Genomic DNA, 17,569 nt, shown 5'->3' with positions numbered 1-17,569 from the left:
GGTGGCATTTTAGAAAATGTGAAGTGGGACTTCTACAGAGACGAGAGACCTGCTTAAGGCCACATATCTAAGTGACTTGTGCCGCTAAGTAAATTCCACAAACTGTGCAGCACGAGTTTATGGTGAGTGATTTAAGAGAAGGCAGGTTGGAAGAAAATGAAGTCCTGAAAGATCACAATTTTATTTTATTATTTTAAATCATTTTAAAACATATATATATAGATATGTGTATATCTATATATATGCCGGTTTTGGGTGGAGCACGCCGGTAGAATTTGCTGAAGGAGACAGAGGTAGGAGGATCACGAGTTGGAGGCCAGCCTGGGCTACACATAAAAAAAAAAAAAAAAAAAAAAAAGAAAAGAAAAAAAAAGAAACTTCAATATAAAAAATTGGAAATCAAGATCAATCAAATCATATGTAGAGGTTGCTCCTAACTTTTGGTTTGTGATCAGGCATTAATGTGTTCATAAGAGTATAGAAAACTCAATGGCACCGAACTGTATTGTCTGAAGGAAAGTTGGGGAGCTGGATGAGAAACAGTAGAAAACAAAATCATTTCCACAGACCTCGTTATCATGACGCCACCACTTGGCTCCACACACTTCCATCTCGGGGAAGAATTAGTGGTCTTTCCCAGTTCCTGAATTCATAAATCCAGTCCCCACTCCTTCCCTACCTGCACCTTAATCCGCAGCCTGGACCTGTCGATGGCCTTTAAACTACACCTCCCATAAAGCTGTGCGAGGACAGTGGCCCTCCCCCGGAAGTCCGGAAGGCTGCCTCCAGCACTGGGAAAACTGACAACTGAGTTTGACGCGGAGTCTTCTGTCCCGGCCGCGGTTTCTTTGGTCACTCTTGGGTTAGTAGCGTTAGTCGGCCCCGGGACGTTCGAGGACGAGGGCGTCCCCTCGCGGGCTTGAGGTGCAGCCTTGCTCGGGCTAGAGAGGGCGCAGGCGCGAGACCCCGATCTGACGCTGCCTGCCCGCAGGAGGCTGCTAAGATTCCCAGCCAAGTTTTGGATGGGATAAAACAAACTACTTCGGAGGTGTCCCCTGCTTGAAAGAAGGGATCTTACAATGGACGAAAAATAACTATTCTAGGCACTTGGCCGTTGGGAGAGACCGTGCTTGCGTGGGTTGCACGTAATGGGTTAAATTGGTCTGGACAATTCCAGCGAGTGGAATATATTAAATGATTGTGGGTGGGTTAATTGACAGGTCCACTATGAGGCCAGGTTGGAGCCTGCTGGAGCCGTGCTGGGCACCCTTGGACATGAAGTTACTTATTAGTAAAAATGAATGTTGGTTTGGTTAAAATATAGTTCCTTTAAAAGTCAAGTCTCTTCTAGTTGACCTCTCCAAGTAGCCCTGGAAAACTTGGGTGACGCTTTAGACTACCTTCCCGTCCTCACCTTCCACAGAACCTGCCAATAAGTGATTAGCAAGTAGTACAGCGACAGGTCATGTATTCCGAGCGTCCCTGGAAGGAGTCATGGCAGTATTATTAAATGACTGGAATTGAAAACGCTAGAGGAAGGGGCTTATTGTTTCACCTCGTAGTCCAGAGAATGTTTTATGCATATATATTGCCTAGGTGGTAGTGCATGACACGGCATGTTTGGATGTGCAGTGTTGATGTCACCTAAAGTGATCTCTGAGAGCAGTGAGGGAGTGACGGTGACCTCTGAAACCATGACTTCTGAACAGGGAAAGGCGAGGTGTTAAAGATAAACTTTTAACAGGAGAAACTGTAGCAGGAGTTTGGGAAAGTGAGTTAAAAGAGAAGGAGTTTAGGAAGACACTTAGCGGTGCTTCTAAATAACGTCCTGGAGTATCGCCACGGAGACTACAGTATCTTAAACAATTTTAAGGCTTTTGATATGATAAAAATGGGAAAATAAGCAAAACACACCAAATGAAAGTAAATTGATATATGTAGGGGTTACTCCTAATTTCATTGGTGCACAGATTTTTTGGGCAGGTGTTTTGGATTGCCTTCAGCAGTTTTAAATTATTTGTAAATAGAAGACACAAACAGGAAAGCACAGGCCAAATCGGAAAGTTATTCTTGGACCTGTTGTTTTCCTCAACTTTGTGCAGATTAGGCTGTGTATTTGACCAGCCACATTGCTGTTTCAAAATCAGGAGAGAAAACTCAGCAGTACTGAGAAGGAAGGAAGAATATTTTGAAGCCAACACTTGAAACCGTTTTGACTTGAATTATTTTTTACCTGTATTCTTTTAACAGAATTAGGGACTACATAACATTCATTAGGAAACATGACTGCTTTGTTTACACCCAAAAAGCATGACAGGTCAGACAATGTTAGTCATTTTTAGAACTGCCTCAAGGTCAATAGAGAGGCCAACAGAACCTGCATCCAACAATAGACACAGAAACGCTTTGTCATCTAATTCGTGACAAGGGGAACCCTGCCGCCAGACAAAGATAATGTCAAGAAAGGTGCTGAGTCAGCAATTATCCGTGAATTAAAAAAAATCCTGACCTAGTCCACCTCACACCACGAACAAAACTCAGTACCATATGGATGGCAAAATTAATTATGTAAGGTTAACCAGTAAATTGTTTTTATGTGAAGCTTTAAGAGCTCTTGAATAACTGTGGGGCCATAATTTCTTTGAGGGATGGCATCTATAGCACAGTATAGAGTCAGAAATAGTACTTACCACCCTCGTAAGCATCTGCCTGTAATTCTGTCTGCTTTAACCCCCTCCCCTCCATGCCTGGGCTCTGTGCCTCTTCTATAACCCCAATAGCAGTTGACTACGAATTATCTTTTGACAGGTGTATTGGTTTGGAAACAGACCATCTTTACGAGATCGGCCTTTAAATAATGCCCACCCATTCATGCAAAAAGCAATTGTAAATATGGGGTTTTTTTTCTCACTTTTTTTTAAAAGGAAGAAATGTCTTCTGTCAAAAGAAATCCCAAAAGGGAAATAATTTCTGAACTCCACAGTTCAGCCGCAGAAGGAGACGTCGCGAAGTTAGCAGGAATTCTCAGTCATTCTCCATCTCTTCTCAACGAGACTTCTGAAAACGGATGGACTGCTTTAATGTATGCCGCCAGGAACGGGCATCCGGATGCTGTCCAGTTTCTGCTTGAGAAAGGGTAAACGTCTTAGGCCTGCACCACCTAAAAACGTTTCCGCTTTAATTTCTGGTGTCGTGTCCTTTCACATTTTTCTGTAGACATAACTATATCAATGGGCTAGGAAATAGGTCACTGCCAGTTTATGAAAGGTGGCCTAATTTCTCACTAAAGCAACATTTGGGGGCGGGGACGGGGGACGGGGCTCACTGTTAGGGACTGAACCCAAGGCCTCGTGCATATCAGACAAGCACTCTAACTCCGAGTCGGCTTTCTTAATTGAGAAGTTAACCCTCCGGTACTTTGTTGAAAACAATGCCCAGGAGGAGTTTAATTCCCCTCTTTCAATAAAAACCTGTGCATCTCATTATGGCTACCATGATACAGAACGTTTTCACATAAGGACCTTCTATTTTCATCTTATTTAAAGGTGTACTATCATTAATCTTCTATTTCTTACAATTATTTCAAGATTCTTTGAACCTTCCGTAGTGATCTAGGAACCAAATGACAAAAAAAAGAAAAAAATATATACCATTAAATAACGGGGCTGTATGCGTATTTGATTCTAAAATAAATACAAGAGAAACATTTATTTTGTTTTTTCTCCCCATTTTTCTTCTGTGTAGATGTGACAGATCGTCTGTCAATAAATCGAGGCAAACCGCCCTGGATATTGCGGTATTTTGGGGTTATAAGCATATAGCTAACTTATTGGCTAACGCCAAAGGAGGGAAGAAGCCCTGGTTCCTAACCAGTGACGTAGACGGATGTGAAAATTATTTTAGCAGAACACTGCTGGACCGGAGGAGTGACAAAAGGACTAATTCTGACTGGCTGCAAGCTAAAGAGAGCCACCCCACCACAGTTTATATCCTTTTCTCTGACTTGAACCCCCTGGTTACTCTAGGTGGTAATAAAGAAAGCTCGCAGCAGCCGGAAGTCAGGCTCTGCCAGCTGAACTACGCGGACATAAAGGATTACTTGGCTCAGCCTGAGAAGATCACCTTGGTGTTCCTTGGAGTCGAGCTTGAAATGAGAAAAGGCTCGCACGCCCATGCCGGCGGAGTCCCAGAGGGAGAGGAGGATGGTTTGGTTGCATGGTTTGTCCTCGGCATAGAACCTGGTGCAGCTGAGGAGTTTAAGCAAAGACACGAAAACTGTTACTTTCTCCACCCGCCAATGCCCGCTCTTCTGCAGTTGAAAGAAAAAGAGGCTGGTGAGAAATGAATGAATGAATGAATGAATGAATGAATGAATGAATGAATGTGCCTGCCTGTGTAGGTAACGGTCCAGTTTGGAGCTGTGTAGCATCTGGGTGGCGCGTGTCAGTGAGGAGGAAACATAAGAACCCCATCAGGGTTTCACTCCAGGGCCCTCTGGTAGGCCTGGCAGCCGTTTCAGTCAGCCACAGTTCACGTCCATGCGTGGTCCTTTCATTTGATACTTTTGTGAGTAATGTTCGAGTCCCTACTGTGCTTGGAGCATGATGCCAACGACCTGGGCTGTTTTGTTTTCTGTAGTTGGGCTTTTCGATATCATCTTTAAAAAGAGATAGAAAAAAAGGAAGAAGGGAGGGAAGGAACAAACGAATGAAGGAATGAACTTGAGTTTTATTTGAAATGTCCACGGTGTGTGTGTGTGTGTGTGTGTGTGTGTGTGTGTGTGTGTGTGTGTGTGTTAAAGAACAAGGTTAATGCTGGCTACTTCATCAAGTATGAATTGTAGTTGTACAGCTAGAGTGGAGGTCAGGAGCCTTATTATAAATAGATTATTTACTGCAGTGGCTTAGGAGAGAGCGTGGGTAGGAATGGTGGCAATGAAGACGGAACTTACAGGATAGTGTGAGGGACTACAGAGGTAGCAATCACGTGACTCGCTCTGTAGATTGGAGTGTTCTAACTGAAAGAGATGGTAGAACCATGGTTGGTAGGCAGACTAGAGTAAGAGCAGAGACGGGGGTGGGGGGGAGGCAGGGGATAAGGGACTTAGATCCATATGCATAAATTTATGATAAGTCCATGTTCTAAATGAGCACACTTTCTTTTTTTATTTTACTAGTGATTAAATAGCAATAACTACTTTAGTATATAACCTTCCACTTCTCTATGCCTCCGTTTCCCCTTCTAGAAAAAAAGAATAATCATAGTTTCCCTCCTCAGAGGGCTTCAATATCTGAGAATATTGAATCTCAATATCCAATAAGTTAGCTATATGCTTATAATCCCAAAATACCACAATATCCAGGGCGGTTTGCCTCGATTTATTGACAAACGATCTGTCACATCTACACAGAAGAAAAATTGGGAGAAAAAACAATTCAATATCTGAGAATATCAAATGGATATATATGTGTGTGTGTGTGTGTGTGTGTGTGTGTGTGTGTGTGTGTGTGTGTGTAAGATGCATATCAAATACTAAAAACATTTTTGTATATAGATTCGGATAGATAGTAAATACCGTGGTATAAATTAGGTTACATATTCTAAGGTAGCAGGCAAATGGTTAATTATACCTGCAGTTCTTTCAATATGATTGTCATAATTTTTATTCACTATTCCCACTTTAAATGTTGTTGCATTATAGTTTAAGTGCTAAAGCCACTGACCAAACAGCGACTCAGAAAACAATATGCGTGCTTACTGTTGCTTTAAAACATTGTATGTCTCTATTACCCCCAGCTTCTCCTGGAAATAAAAGTTCTTGTACTTATCTCTCTAAGGGGTCGTGGCTCAAGCAAGATCGGTGCTTGCGTGGCACAGTCGATACAAGTTCTGCCCAACCTGTGGCAGCACAACTAAAATTGAAGAAGGTGGCTACAAAAGAGTGTGTGTTCGAGAAAACTGCCCTAGTCTCCATGGCGTCCACAACACATCTTACCCGAGAGTTGGTAAGGGCTTTTCTTTCTTTAAAGTGTGTGTGTGTGAATATACATATGAATGTGTGTGTGCATATAGGTGTGAATGCATGTGTGCAGGTGTAACGTATGAGCGGAAGAGGGTGTCATACCTTTGAGCCACGTTCACACTTCACCGAGAACTGCCCAGTGTGGGTGCTACATTACAAACTGGGCCTCTGTGAAAGTCGCGAGCGCTAACCACTGACCCGCCTCCACACACGCTCTTAACCCGGGACCCCTCTGTAGCATTTCAAAGCTAGTCCAGTTTTCACTCTTATGCAGCGGTAATAAAGTCTCCAGTGTTTCAGGACCTGCTGGAGACATTACCCAGCCGTGGGGTCGGTAGCTAGTTTTTCATCCGGGCTCGTTTCCTCTGCACCGCTTTCCTCCTAGGTGCTGCTGTGTTTCTTCTCTAACCGGAGAAATCCCACAATCCAGCCCTTGAAACCAGGAGAGAAGTGCAGTCCCTATCGTCACCAAGGAGGAGTGGAGTGCATAATGAATGAGTCTCTTGCTTTCACTCCTGGGCTTCTAAGGAGGAGGAGTTTCCAGGTTGATATCTGGAGAGATGAACTGATACCTCAGGGGTATTATTTCAGTGATTCAAACCTGACTGAAGAGCCACGCCCACCTGTAAAGCGGTTTCTTGAGGATAGTGATGAAAAGGGAAAACAATGCATTATCTAGTAAACTTTCATTTTCAATGCCCATATAACATCTACACATACTTGTGCCCGGGGCACCCTAGGCACACAATAGATGTTGCAAGGATCAGAAGTAAGGACGGCAAAAATCATCGCCCTTTCCCTTGCTAAAGTTGGTCTTTGCAAATGCTCAGATAATTATTAAGCACATCGGAGCAGGAGGAGGAATGTCTTATAACAGGAGCCTTGTTCTTGTAAGAGATAAACCTACCTGTTACTATTGCACAGTGAGTCTAATTATATTTACTGTCGCCTGCGTGTCTTTTTTTCTTGTCTCCAAACAGATCCAGTCGTAATTATGCAGGTCATTCATCCGGATGGAACCAAGTGTCTTTTAGGCCGGCAAAAGAGATTTCCCCCCGGCATGTTCACTTGTCTCGCTGGATTTATCGAGCCTGGTAAGCCTATGCCGACTAATTTTTAGAATTTTAAAGGACAGGTAGCATGCGAGATATATAATTTAGTAAGCACCATGATAGAGAACAGAAAAAAAACTTTAATTTTATGCTGCGCTCTTCTTTATGTGCATGTACGAGGTGCACTGCTGAAGTCAGAATAACTTTGTCTGTTTTCAACTTATGTCATGTGAGTGCCAGACTTAAGCCAACAGGCCTGGTGGCAAGTACCTGCCTGCAGAACCATCTTGCCGATCCCCAAATATTTTCAATAGTATTTTAATCGTGTAATTTAAGCATTGTATCACTTTCAGATTTTCAAAGTAAAGTCATTTGTTTATTTAGAATTTGTACAATGTTAGACATTGCTTTTTACCGAGTCATTCGGGTGGCTTGCACTTCTCTTCTGTGCTAGATGTAAGTGTCACCTTTTCTATGGGTCATATGACTGTCCTATATAGAGTCATTAGCCTCCATACGTGCATTCACAGTCCCAGGCATCCTGCCTGACCCTGCCTATAGTAGTCAACACCGCCTTAGAATGCATATGCTTAGATTGTCGACTTCTGCGGCATGCCAATTCCGGGAGATAAAATGATCTCTCTCATCCACTTTCATAAGTCAGTTAGAGGCAATACTTCACGTGCTCCGGATTTTACTAGGTATCCCGAGCAGATGAATGAACACATCTGGATCAGTAACGTTCAGTCTCATCACGCTATGCTAACCTGCACCGTGAGGTAATGACAGGACTAAACATGTAGTACCTGGCCCTCAGTTGGAATCCTGTCAGCCTTTCGCAGCCTCCTGGAGTGGGCACTGTTACAGCACTTCCACAGGTGAGCGCACTGTGGCACAAGGACTGCCCGGGCCCAAGTCACTGATGATAGACAAGGGACTCAAGCCCAGGCAGTCACTTCTCAGTCCTTGCTTCTAGTCACCGTGTTGTACTGAGAACGGGAGGTGGACACAAAGCACCACCTTTAATGAAGAAACAATGAGCCATTGATGCATTCTGTGAAAGGGAAAACCCGTTTTCTCCAGTGCAGTGTCACTGAGCATATCAGTCACTCTCCAGGACAACACAAAATGGAGTCAGTGGATTTTCGTACTTTATTTTGTTGTTATTATATTATTATCAGCATCCTCCTCTTCTTTCTCTCTCTCTCTCTCCCTCCCTCCTTCTCTCTCTCTCTCTCTCTCTCTCTCTCTCTCTCTCTGTTTTGATTTTGTTATAGTTTTGTTTTTTTTTAAAGAAAAAGAACATAAAGTTGGATAGGTACAAAGATTGGGAGGATCTTGGAACAACTTGGGGAGAAGAACAAAATCAAAGCATGATAAATGAAAGAAAATAAATAAAAAAATTAAATTATAAGCCATTTTAAAACTACTAAGTTGTATTTCCCTTGAGTTTCCTTATTATAGTCACGTGTTCTGCTATGGAAATTTAATTTATTTCAAAACTTTGGTAATTGAAAAAGGCACGGTAGTATTTTTGTTAATTTCTTTATGATAGAGTTATCACAGCATACATTAGCACACTAAACTTCACTTTAGCAGTCCTCTTGCCTTGGCTGCCCAAGTGCTACAGTTATTATAGGGAAGTGCCCACCAGGCCCAGCATGTGTGTTTCAGTTTTCAGATTTTGTGTTCAGAGAGGTAAGAATAGTGTCATTTCTGTGTGAGTTCCCATTGTTCTTCTGATGGAACATTGTTGTAAAATGCCCATTACACATCCAGTGTTCCTGTTCTTTTCATGGTAGATATTTGTGTCCTCTGTCTGTTGTGTTCCATTGTTTTAGCCTTTGTTAACACTGAATGCAGGCATGTACTGTTACTGTGCTCAGTCAAATCTTCTCCACTAGTCTAAGACTTCTCGTCACTGTGTACTTCTTGGAATACAAAAACTTGTGTATAGGAGAGACATCAATCTGTTTGAAATAAATGCTATATTTAAAAATGTGTCTCATTAAATACTGTTATACATTTTAAATTTTTCTAAGCACCCAAATACTTAAAATCATTTCTAACAAACTCAGAATGCTCATTCACAAGTAAAACAGTGCTTGGAAATTCTCCATTGTGATTTGAGTTTCCAGGTTTTGCTGAAAGCTGGATGTCATAGAGCATGCACGGTTGTCTGTAACCCCAATACTTGGGAAGTAAAGGAACTAGAATCTGGGTGGGGGAGAGTCTCAGCTACATAGCAAGTTCAAAGCCAACATAGCTACATAAGTCCCTATCTCAAAATAAAACAGATTTTTAATGGAGGGAAGAACTAACCATTTATAAACTCATGAAATAGCACCATAGGAATGGCGATGCATGAGATAATAAAATTTTCCATAAGACTTAGTCAATGTTACATGATAGTTGCAGAATTTTTTAATTATTTCCTTTATGTGGCTGCCAAATTGTGACTTTTAAGAAACGAAAGTTGCTGGAGGCACTTTGATCCTCGCTTTGTGGCCACACACTTGCAAATGCAGTACTTATCTTGCCTTCCATTCCAGAATGAGCATTCACTGAATTGGGGCTCTTTCCAGAGTGATTTCAAAACGTTTGAACAGTTTGGAGCTCACAGTGCCCAAAGTCATGCTGACACCACCTGTTCTTTTGCCTCATCTGATTAGGGGAGACAATAGAAGACGCTGTGCGGAGAGAGGTAGGAGAGGAAAGTGGAGTCAAAGTTGGCCATGTTCAGTATGTCTCTTGTCAGCCGTGGCCAATGCCCTCCTCTTTAATGATTGGCTGTTTAGCTGTGGCAGTGTCTACAGAAATTAAAGTTGACAAGAATGAAATAGAGGATGCCCGATGGTTCACTAGAGAACAGGTAAAGTTCAATTTAATTTCCTTGTTGTATTGATTGTTCCACGATAGTATTGGTTTGGGCATGCCGCATGGAAGCATATTTTCAGCAAGTCGAACGGATGGCTGCAGCCCCCTCATTATGAATGGATTATAATGTAACTGACGGTTCCGGATAGAAAATGTGCGTTGTTAATGTGTCCCCCGACTCATTCCGCGAGATTCTTCTAAAACGATGCTGCTGTGCCAGTTCAGATTTCACATGTTGGACCTATTGATGAATGAATGCTAATCCCTTTCAGTGAATTAAAGTCTTCATGTTAGTTCAGACATCACAAATATTAATCTCAGACCTTTATGTTAAAGCCAATAGCTTTCAAAAAGAAGTCGGTAAAATGCTTGAAGTTTTTGTGTATTTTGAAAGCTAGTGCTGAAGCACATGAGTTACCAAGAGCTTGAGAGCAATACGTGGTGAGTCCCAGGCCTGGACTGAATAACAAGACTCCGTCTTTAAAATAATATATATGGGATGTGTGTGTGTGTGTGTGTGTGTGTGTGTGTATGAAGTACAAAGAAAGAAAATAAATGAAAGGCACAAAAAACATAGATGTCACTAAATACATAGATATATGTCATAATTGTCATAATATATATTTATAAGAACTTTTAAAAGTTATACCTCTAGGTCACAAAGATAAATAATTGAAATGTTTCAAAAATTGTATAGAAAATGAACACAATATATATTAAAAATGAAGACTCGTTTATGGCTTTGTCCACACGAAATTAATTGTTATCTTATATTCACTAAAGAAATCAGATTGTTGTTTCAGAATTGTGGGAAAAGGACCCCATACCAACAGCTTGTCTTCCCTTTGAAGTTAAATGCAGGACATATATTTTATCCATGGCCTTGATTTCATATGCCTTTCTGAAACATTGAAAAATTGAAAACGGGATTCACTGCAGAACTGGGAGCGCTACATTAGCTGGCCTCTAACGAGTTCATTATGACTGTGTTTCAGGTGGTGGATGTTCTTACCAAAGGGAAGCAGCAAGCATTCTTCGTGCCACCAAGCCGAGCTATTGCACATCAGTTAATCAAGCACTGGGTTGGCATGAACCCCAGTCTCTAAATGAAAAATGCTAGCCTCTGTCGAGTATCACCTAATTTTTAACACTACTTATATATCAAGAAAGAGTAGATATATGTACTGATCTTTAGAACCTTTTAACGTAAAACTTGGGAGCTTCAAAAATGTTTTCAGGTTCTTTCCATTATTAATTACAAAATTCACAGTTTTATAAACTGGAATGATGCCTCAAATTTTTTCATAAATTCGGAGGCAGCCTGTGAACATTTTTGTTGTGTTTCCCAATTTTATCTCAGAAAACTAATTGTTTGTCTACCAAGAAAGATCATGTTGGGATGAAGTGTGCTCCAGAAATGAGGTAAACCTTAATCTTTGTAAAGAGTGGACCCCTTGTTGGAGATATTTGTCAAGATAACTTTGGTGACTTTTGAGCGTCCGTAATATTTAATCATCTAATTATTATCTTCCTGGTCTTTTGTCTACTGGTAGTACTGTTGTACTATTAGTCCTAGTTTGATATGACCAGTGTTGAAAATTATTTTATAATTATAATAATTAATGTCAGTATTCACTTATGAAATACAGTAGCTTGGCACCAACCTTTCTCATCAGATCCTCAGAGCCTTAAGTAGCACACCTTAGAATGGGGCTGCTCAGCTCTATGGATAGTTAGTGCAGTGTTTCAGTTTTACAATATAGATGCATATATTTTACTTGATTGTCCTGCAGTTGTCTTAACTACATAAATTTACATATGTTGCCTCTTTACTAGTCTGGTAGAACTTGAAGAGAGCATGAACACAATAGATGTTGAACATCATCATTTTAATAGTATGCATCTAAGACCTAGATCTCCAGTGCAGTAGGAAACAGAAGCTATTACTAAAAGTGTCTGTAGACTAAGGAGCCAGAAAAATGGCTCTGTCATTAAGGTGCTTGCTGTGCAAGCATGAGTCCTTGAGTTCAGATTCTCTGCAACGGTTTCAAAAGCTGTGTTCAGTACCATCCAACTCTAACCCCAAACCTAAAGAGGCAGAGATGTGAGTATCCCGAGGGCTTGTTGGCCAGTCAGTCTGGTGAATCACTAATTGGAATAACAGACCTTGTCTCAAAACGTAAGGTGGAAAGATGGAGATGGATCCAATGTGAAGAGCACCTGTCATTCCTGTGGAGGACCAGGGTTTAGTTCCCAAGATCCTCCTCAGGCAGGACACAACCCCCCTGCAGCTACAACTTCAGGGGATCCAACACCCTCTTCTGGCCTCTGCAAGCATCTGCATGAGCATTTAATGAAGACACAGACACATAAATAGAAAGATTGAAGAATACACCTGACTTCTGTCTCTGCCCTACACCCCCCTACACACACACACACACACGTGTGTGCACACATTCCCACACACATGTGTGCACACATTCCCACACACAGGCACACACACACAATAAGTGAAAAAACTGATGATAGGAAGAATGAACTTAGCTTATCAGATGTTTTTAATTGAAAATTTAAGTATAAGGCTTAACATTTATTTAACCTAAATAATGTAACTTTCTTAGAGAATTTACTTTACTAATGAATACTGTTGCTTAGCAGTTAATGAAGGCTTTATTAAAATCAGTGCTTTGACCAAAATAGGACCTACACAGAACATTTATATATGTGGTAATTTGGACCTATATAATTATGTTAAAAGTTATACTTTGAGTATTATGAAATATGATCAGCTAAAGTTCATCTTTGCTCCAAACATGCTTTTAATATTTGTCTATTCTTATATAATGTTGTAAACTCTCCACGTCCATAATGTTAAATAGCAAAGTAAAATACACATGTTAAAAATGTACAAATTTAGTTTCAAATTCCTACTGTACTTGGGAAAATTAGTGAGTAAATTACTGTGTTTAATAATCATTCCTAAGTTTTGACATTGGAGAGGTGAGGATGCACTGTAAATTTGAAAGGTTGCTTTCTTAGCCAGTTCTGGAGGGGCATTAGATACTAATGTAACAACACATTAAATGTACTCTGTGTATTGTATGTGTTTTAAATGTTTTGATGAATTTTTTGACACAAGTATAAATTTTAGCCTGTATCATTGGTTTATTAATGGTGTTCATAAGCAAATGTACAAATCTCTCTCTTTTGTTTTTGAGCTTTGATTTCACTGTAGCCCAACGTATATAATTCTTGGATTACAGGTGGGATCCACCATATCTGGCAAAAGAATTAAAATTTTGATTTGGTGCACAAATGTAGCCCAAGAGTAATTTACTTGTGCAATGCCTCCAAGGTATTGGGTTTAAACCAAAGCTTTTTTTTAATGACTATTTTGAATCTTAAGTTTTGTAGTTTGGGGTAAAATGTGTCAACAAATGGGTTTGTGAGATCTTACGTTGTGAATAATTAAAGTCTTCAGACTTAAAGCTATGTATGTAGCACAGTCTACCTTAATTACTTGTCTACTGTGGTCAATATTTGCACTTTGAAATATTCACTTGTTTGTAGTTTGCGATGAATTGAAAGCTCACAGCCTGACCTGGCAAAGCAAGCCTGTAATTGCTGTTAATCAGGCTGAAGGCTGGAGGAATGCAAATTCAAGACCTGCCTAACAGCAAAGTGACTTTGAAACCACACTGAACAACCTAGTGAGATCCCATCTAAATTAAGAATTAAGAAACAAGGTAAGGATATTGCCCAAAGATAGAACACTCACAGGTCACATGATTCAATACACAATAACATACACATACATTCACAGCACTTAAAACTTACATTGGTATGGAAATTAGCCTGTTAAAGATACATGTAGGGGTTGGGGATTTGGCTCAGTGGCAGAGCGCTTGCCTAGGAAGCACAAGGCCCTGGGTTCGGTCCCCAGCTCCGAAAAAAAGAACCAAAAAAAAAAAAAAAAAAAAGATACATGTAGGTATCTTTAACATCCATGGGTAAAGAGAAGACAGAATGGAAAAATGTGAGACCACAAGACAAAAGGAGGAACCGCAAGCTTTGATGACACAAGAGACTATGGGAGCTAGGACTATTTTAAGGAGGCAAAGGTTGTATGTCACGTGGGCAAATGCCTGAATTTTCCCAAAGTTGTCGAATAGGTAAGAACTGCAGAAAGTAATGTGAAAATAAATACCAAGTTCAATCCTCCCTCTTCTATATCATTCTTTGTTCTCTCCCTTCTTCAAATACTAGGGTAGAAATCAAACATTTTCCAAAAGAAAACACTGATTTATTTTTTTTTTATTTTTCATTCTTTCTATGGTTTCATAGATGGATGCGTGTAATGAAATATAACTACTTCCCATCTCTGTCTTTCATTTCCTCCCTCTTCTTATAACAAATCTTTTGTCCCCTTTTGTGTGTGAGCCGTGAGTTTAATTGAAGTTGCTTGAGTGACCTTGAGTGTGGGGTTATTTACTGGAGGATGGGCAACATCTCAGTGACTATACCACTGAAGAAAATCACACACACACACACACACACACACACACACACACACACACCTGACTCCACCCACAGACCCCCAACCCCAAGCCAACATCAACTGGCAATAGTCTCTCAGGGAGAATTGAGGACTCCTGGCCCTCTCTCCATCTATGCTGAAATGCTGATTAAATTTTGTGCAGAATCTTGTTATACATAGCAGATTTTCAAATAATTTTTTGTTATTTAAAAAAATGGTCAAAGATGGCATAGGGAAATGTGTAATCATCAACCTAAATTCTTTTTGAAAAGTATTAATTTTCAGCTGCAAAATAAGCATCTAGACATGAAAACTGAACCAATATAGAAATGGCTTATTCTGTTTCACTAAAAGGGTATCCACTGCCAGGCTCAGCATGGCCAAAGAAGGGACATTATGACAGGGTTCCTGCCCCTGGGGCAGAGCTAGCAGGGTGGGGGTCTTCTCCAGTGCTGATATTTGCTGTAGGCATAAGGCTTGTTTATATAATAATGTATATAATTTTTTAATATTCCTCATTTGGGGAATATTCTCCCTGCCAAGTTTATCTCACATTGTTCTCCCTACTCCATGATAATGAGAAACAGCATGATTCCAGGAAGCAAGAAAGTGTCTGGTGTTCCTTGGCAAAATCATCAACACACTGTTCTTCAGAATAGCCCTTAAGGCTGTAGGAAAAAACTCTGAAAACATGAGTTCAAGAATATATTAAGCAATGTAAGAACTGTTTTTAATAGGATTTCTCAACTATGCAAAATATAAGGATGAAATATAAATTGTATGAGGGGTTTCATGGACCTGAAAAAAACAGAGGCAGCTGCACTGACTGAACCAGCTTTGTCAGAAAGATATTAAGGAAGGAGATAAAGAAATTTAAGGAGTATTGGTCTCAGGGCAAGACCCCATCAAGCTAAGCTTATTGTTTGTGTTTTCAGTTGAACAAGGAATAGTTTAGAATAACTACAATCAAGAAATGGAAAGCATACTTATCCAGATCTTGAGGCTGGGAAACACAGGCTTTTGATCTGGATCCTGAAGAATAGTAGCCATGGAAGGTTTAGGCCCATGAATAGTACACACCTTTAATGCCAGGAGACAAAGGCAAGCAGATTTCTGAGTTCAAGGCCAGCCTGGAACAGAGCATGTTCTAGGAAAAAGAAAAGTTTAGGTCCAGTCATGGTGGCACATACCTCTAATCCGAGCATTTAGAAGACAGAGTCATGAAAATGTCTGGGATCAAGGTCTGTCTACAGAGCAAATTCCAGGACAGCCAAGCTTAGGTAGTGAAGGAGTTGGAAAACAGAAGGCTAGTGATAATGTAGTAGAAAAATAGGGCCATTTTTCAGCTCCAAAGTACAGAACTGGCAGCTTCTGGCCTTGTGACTCTGACTTTAGAATCAAGGGTCTAAGGTCATTAAATGTTGATTTGTGGGATAATCAAAACTGGAACCTGGTGTGGAAAAGCCTCGAACACTAGGGAAATTTTCCTGAACAGAACACCAATGACTTATGCTCTAAGATCAAGAATCGACAAATGGGACCTCATAAAACTGCAAAGCTTCTGTAAGACAAAGGACACTGTCATTAGGACAAAAGGGCAATCAACAGATTGGGAAAAGATCTTTACCAATCTTATATCCAATAGGGCTGATATCCAATACCTAAAAGAACTCAAAAAGTTAGACTCCAGAGAATCAAATGGGGTACGGAGCTAAACAGAGAATTCTCAGGTGCAGAATATTGAATGGCTGAGAAGTACCTAAAGAAATGCTCGTCCCCAGCCCCGAAAAAAAAAAAAGAAAAAAAAATGCTCAACATCCTTAGTCATCAAGGAAATACAAATCAAAACAACTCTGAGGGTCTACCTCACACAAGTCAGAATGGCTAAGATCAAAAACTCAGGTAACAACAGATGCTGGTGAGGTTGTGGAGAAAGAAGGACACTCCTCCATTGTTGGTGGGATTGCAGACTGGTACAACCACTCTGGAAATCAGTCTGGAGAAAATTGCACCTGAGGACCCAGGTATACTACTCCTGGGCATATACCCAGTAGATGCTCCAATAATTGACAAGAACAAATGCTCCACTATGTTCATAGCAGCCTTATTTATAATAGCCAGAAGCTGGAAAGAACCCAGATGCCCTTCAACAGAGGAATGGATACAGAAAATGTGATACATTTACACAATGGAGTACTACTCAGCTATTAAAAACAATGACTTCATGAAATTCATAGGCAAATGGATAGAAAAAGAAAATATCATGTTCTTATTTACTAGAGGATGGGCATCATCTCAGTGACTATACCACTGGGATGTATAGTGACTATACCAATGGAAGTGAGGTAACGCAGTCACAAGAAAAAAAAAAAAAAAAACCAACTCGGATTACCCAAGATGCAATCCACAGACCACATGAAGCTCTAGAAGAAGGACAACTAAAGTGTGGATGCTTCAGTCGTTTTTAAAGGGGGGAACAAAAAATATTCATAGGAAGAGATACAGAGACAGAGTTTGAAGCAGAGACTGAAGGGATGGCCATTCGGAACGTGTCCCACATGGATATACAGCCCATACACACACAGCCAGTAAACCCAGACAATATTGCTGATGCCAAGAAGTGCATGCTGACAGGAGCCTGATATAGTTGTCTCCTGAGAGTCTATGCCAGAGCATGACAAATACAGAGGCAAATGTTTATTAAACTGAGAATGGGGTCCCCATTGGAAGAGTTAGAGAAAGGATTGAAGGAGCTGAAGGGGTTTGCAACCCCATAAGGACAGCAATACCAACCAACCAGAGCTCCCAGGGACTGAACCACCATCCAAAGTTTACACATGGACTGACCCATGGCTCCAACTGCATATGTAGCAGAGGATGGCCTTGTTGGGCATCAATGGGAGGAGAAGCCCTTGGTCCTGCTAAGGTTGGACACCCCCCCACACAGTGTAGGGGAATGTCAGGGCAGGGAGGTGGGAAGAGGTAGGTGGATGGGTGGGGGAACACCCTCGTAGAAGAATCGGGGGATGGGATAGGGGGTTTATGGATGGGAAACCAGGAAAGGGGTAACATTTGAAATGT

The 17,569-nt window shown here is 40.8% G+C and overlaps 1 protein-coding gene across 5 annotated transcripts; it reads left to right on the top strand.

The window, feature by feature from the left end:
- Positions 1-761: 761 nt before the first annotated feature.
- Nudt12 (nudix hydrolase 12) lies at positions 762-14,172 on the top strand. Of its 5 annotated transcripts, none has more exons than NM_001109010.1 (7): positions 762-862; positions 2,925-3,136; positions 3,745-4,334; positions 5,838-6,005; positions 7,003-7,116; positions 9,747-9,946; positions 10,947-13,441. In NM_001109010.1, the coding sequence occupies exons 2-7, from the start codon at positions 2,931-2,933 to the stop codon at positions 11,055-11,057; spliced, it is 1,389 nt and encodes a 462-aa protein (NP_001102480.1). In that variant the 5' UTR covers positions 762-862; positions 2,925-2,930; the 3' UTR covers positions 11,058-13,441. The 5 variants fall into 5 exon arrangements, with proteins under 5 accessions (NP_001102480.1, XP_038939943.1, XP_006245650.1 ...); XM_039084015.2 differs by having other exon boundaries at positions 770-862; positions 2,984-3,136; positions 4,026-4,334; positions 10,947-14,172; XM_006245588.5 differs by having other exon boundaries at positions 770-862; positions 2,929-3,136; positions 10,947-14,172.
- The last annotated feature ends 3,397 nt before the right edge of the window (positions 14,173-17,569 follow it).

The sequence above is a fragment of the Rattus norvegicus genome, chromosome 9, assembly GCF_036323735.1.
Source record: "Rattus norvegicus strain BN/NHsdMcwi chromosome 9, GRCr8, whole genome shotgun sequence".
In the NCBI taxonomy this organism is placed as follows: domain Eukaryota; kingdom Metazoa; phylum Chordata; class Mammalia; order Rodentia; family Muridae; genus Rattus; species Rattus norvegicus.
The sequence above is the reverse complement of the archived record's forward strand: the minus strand, read 5'-3'. Positions and strand labels throughout refer to the sequence as shown.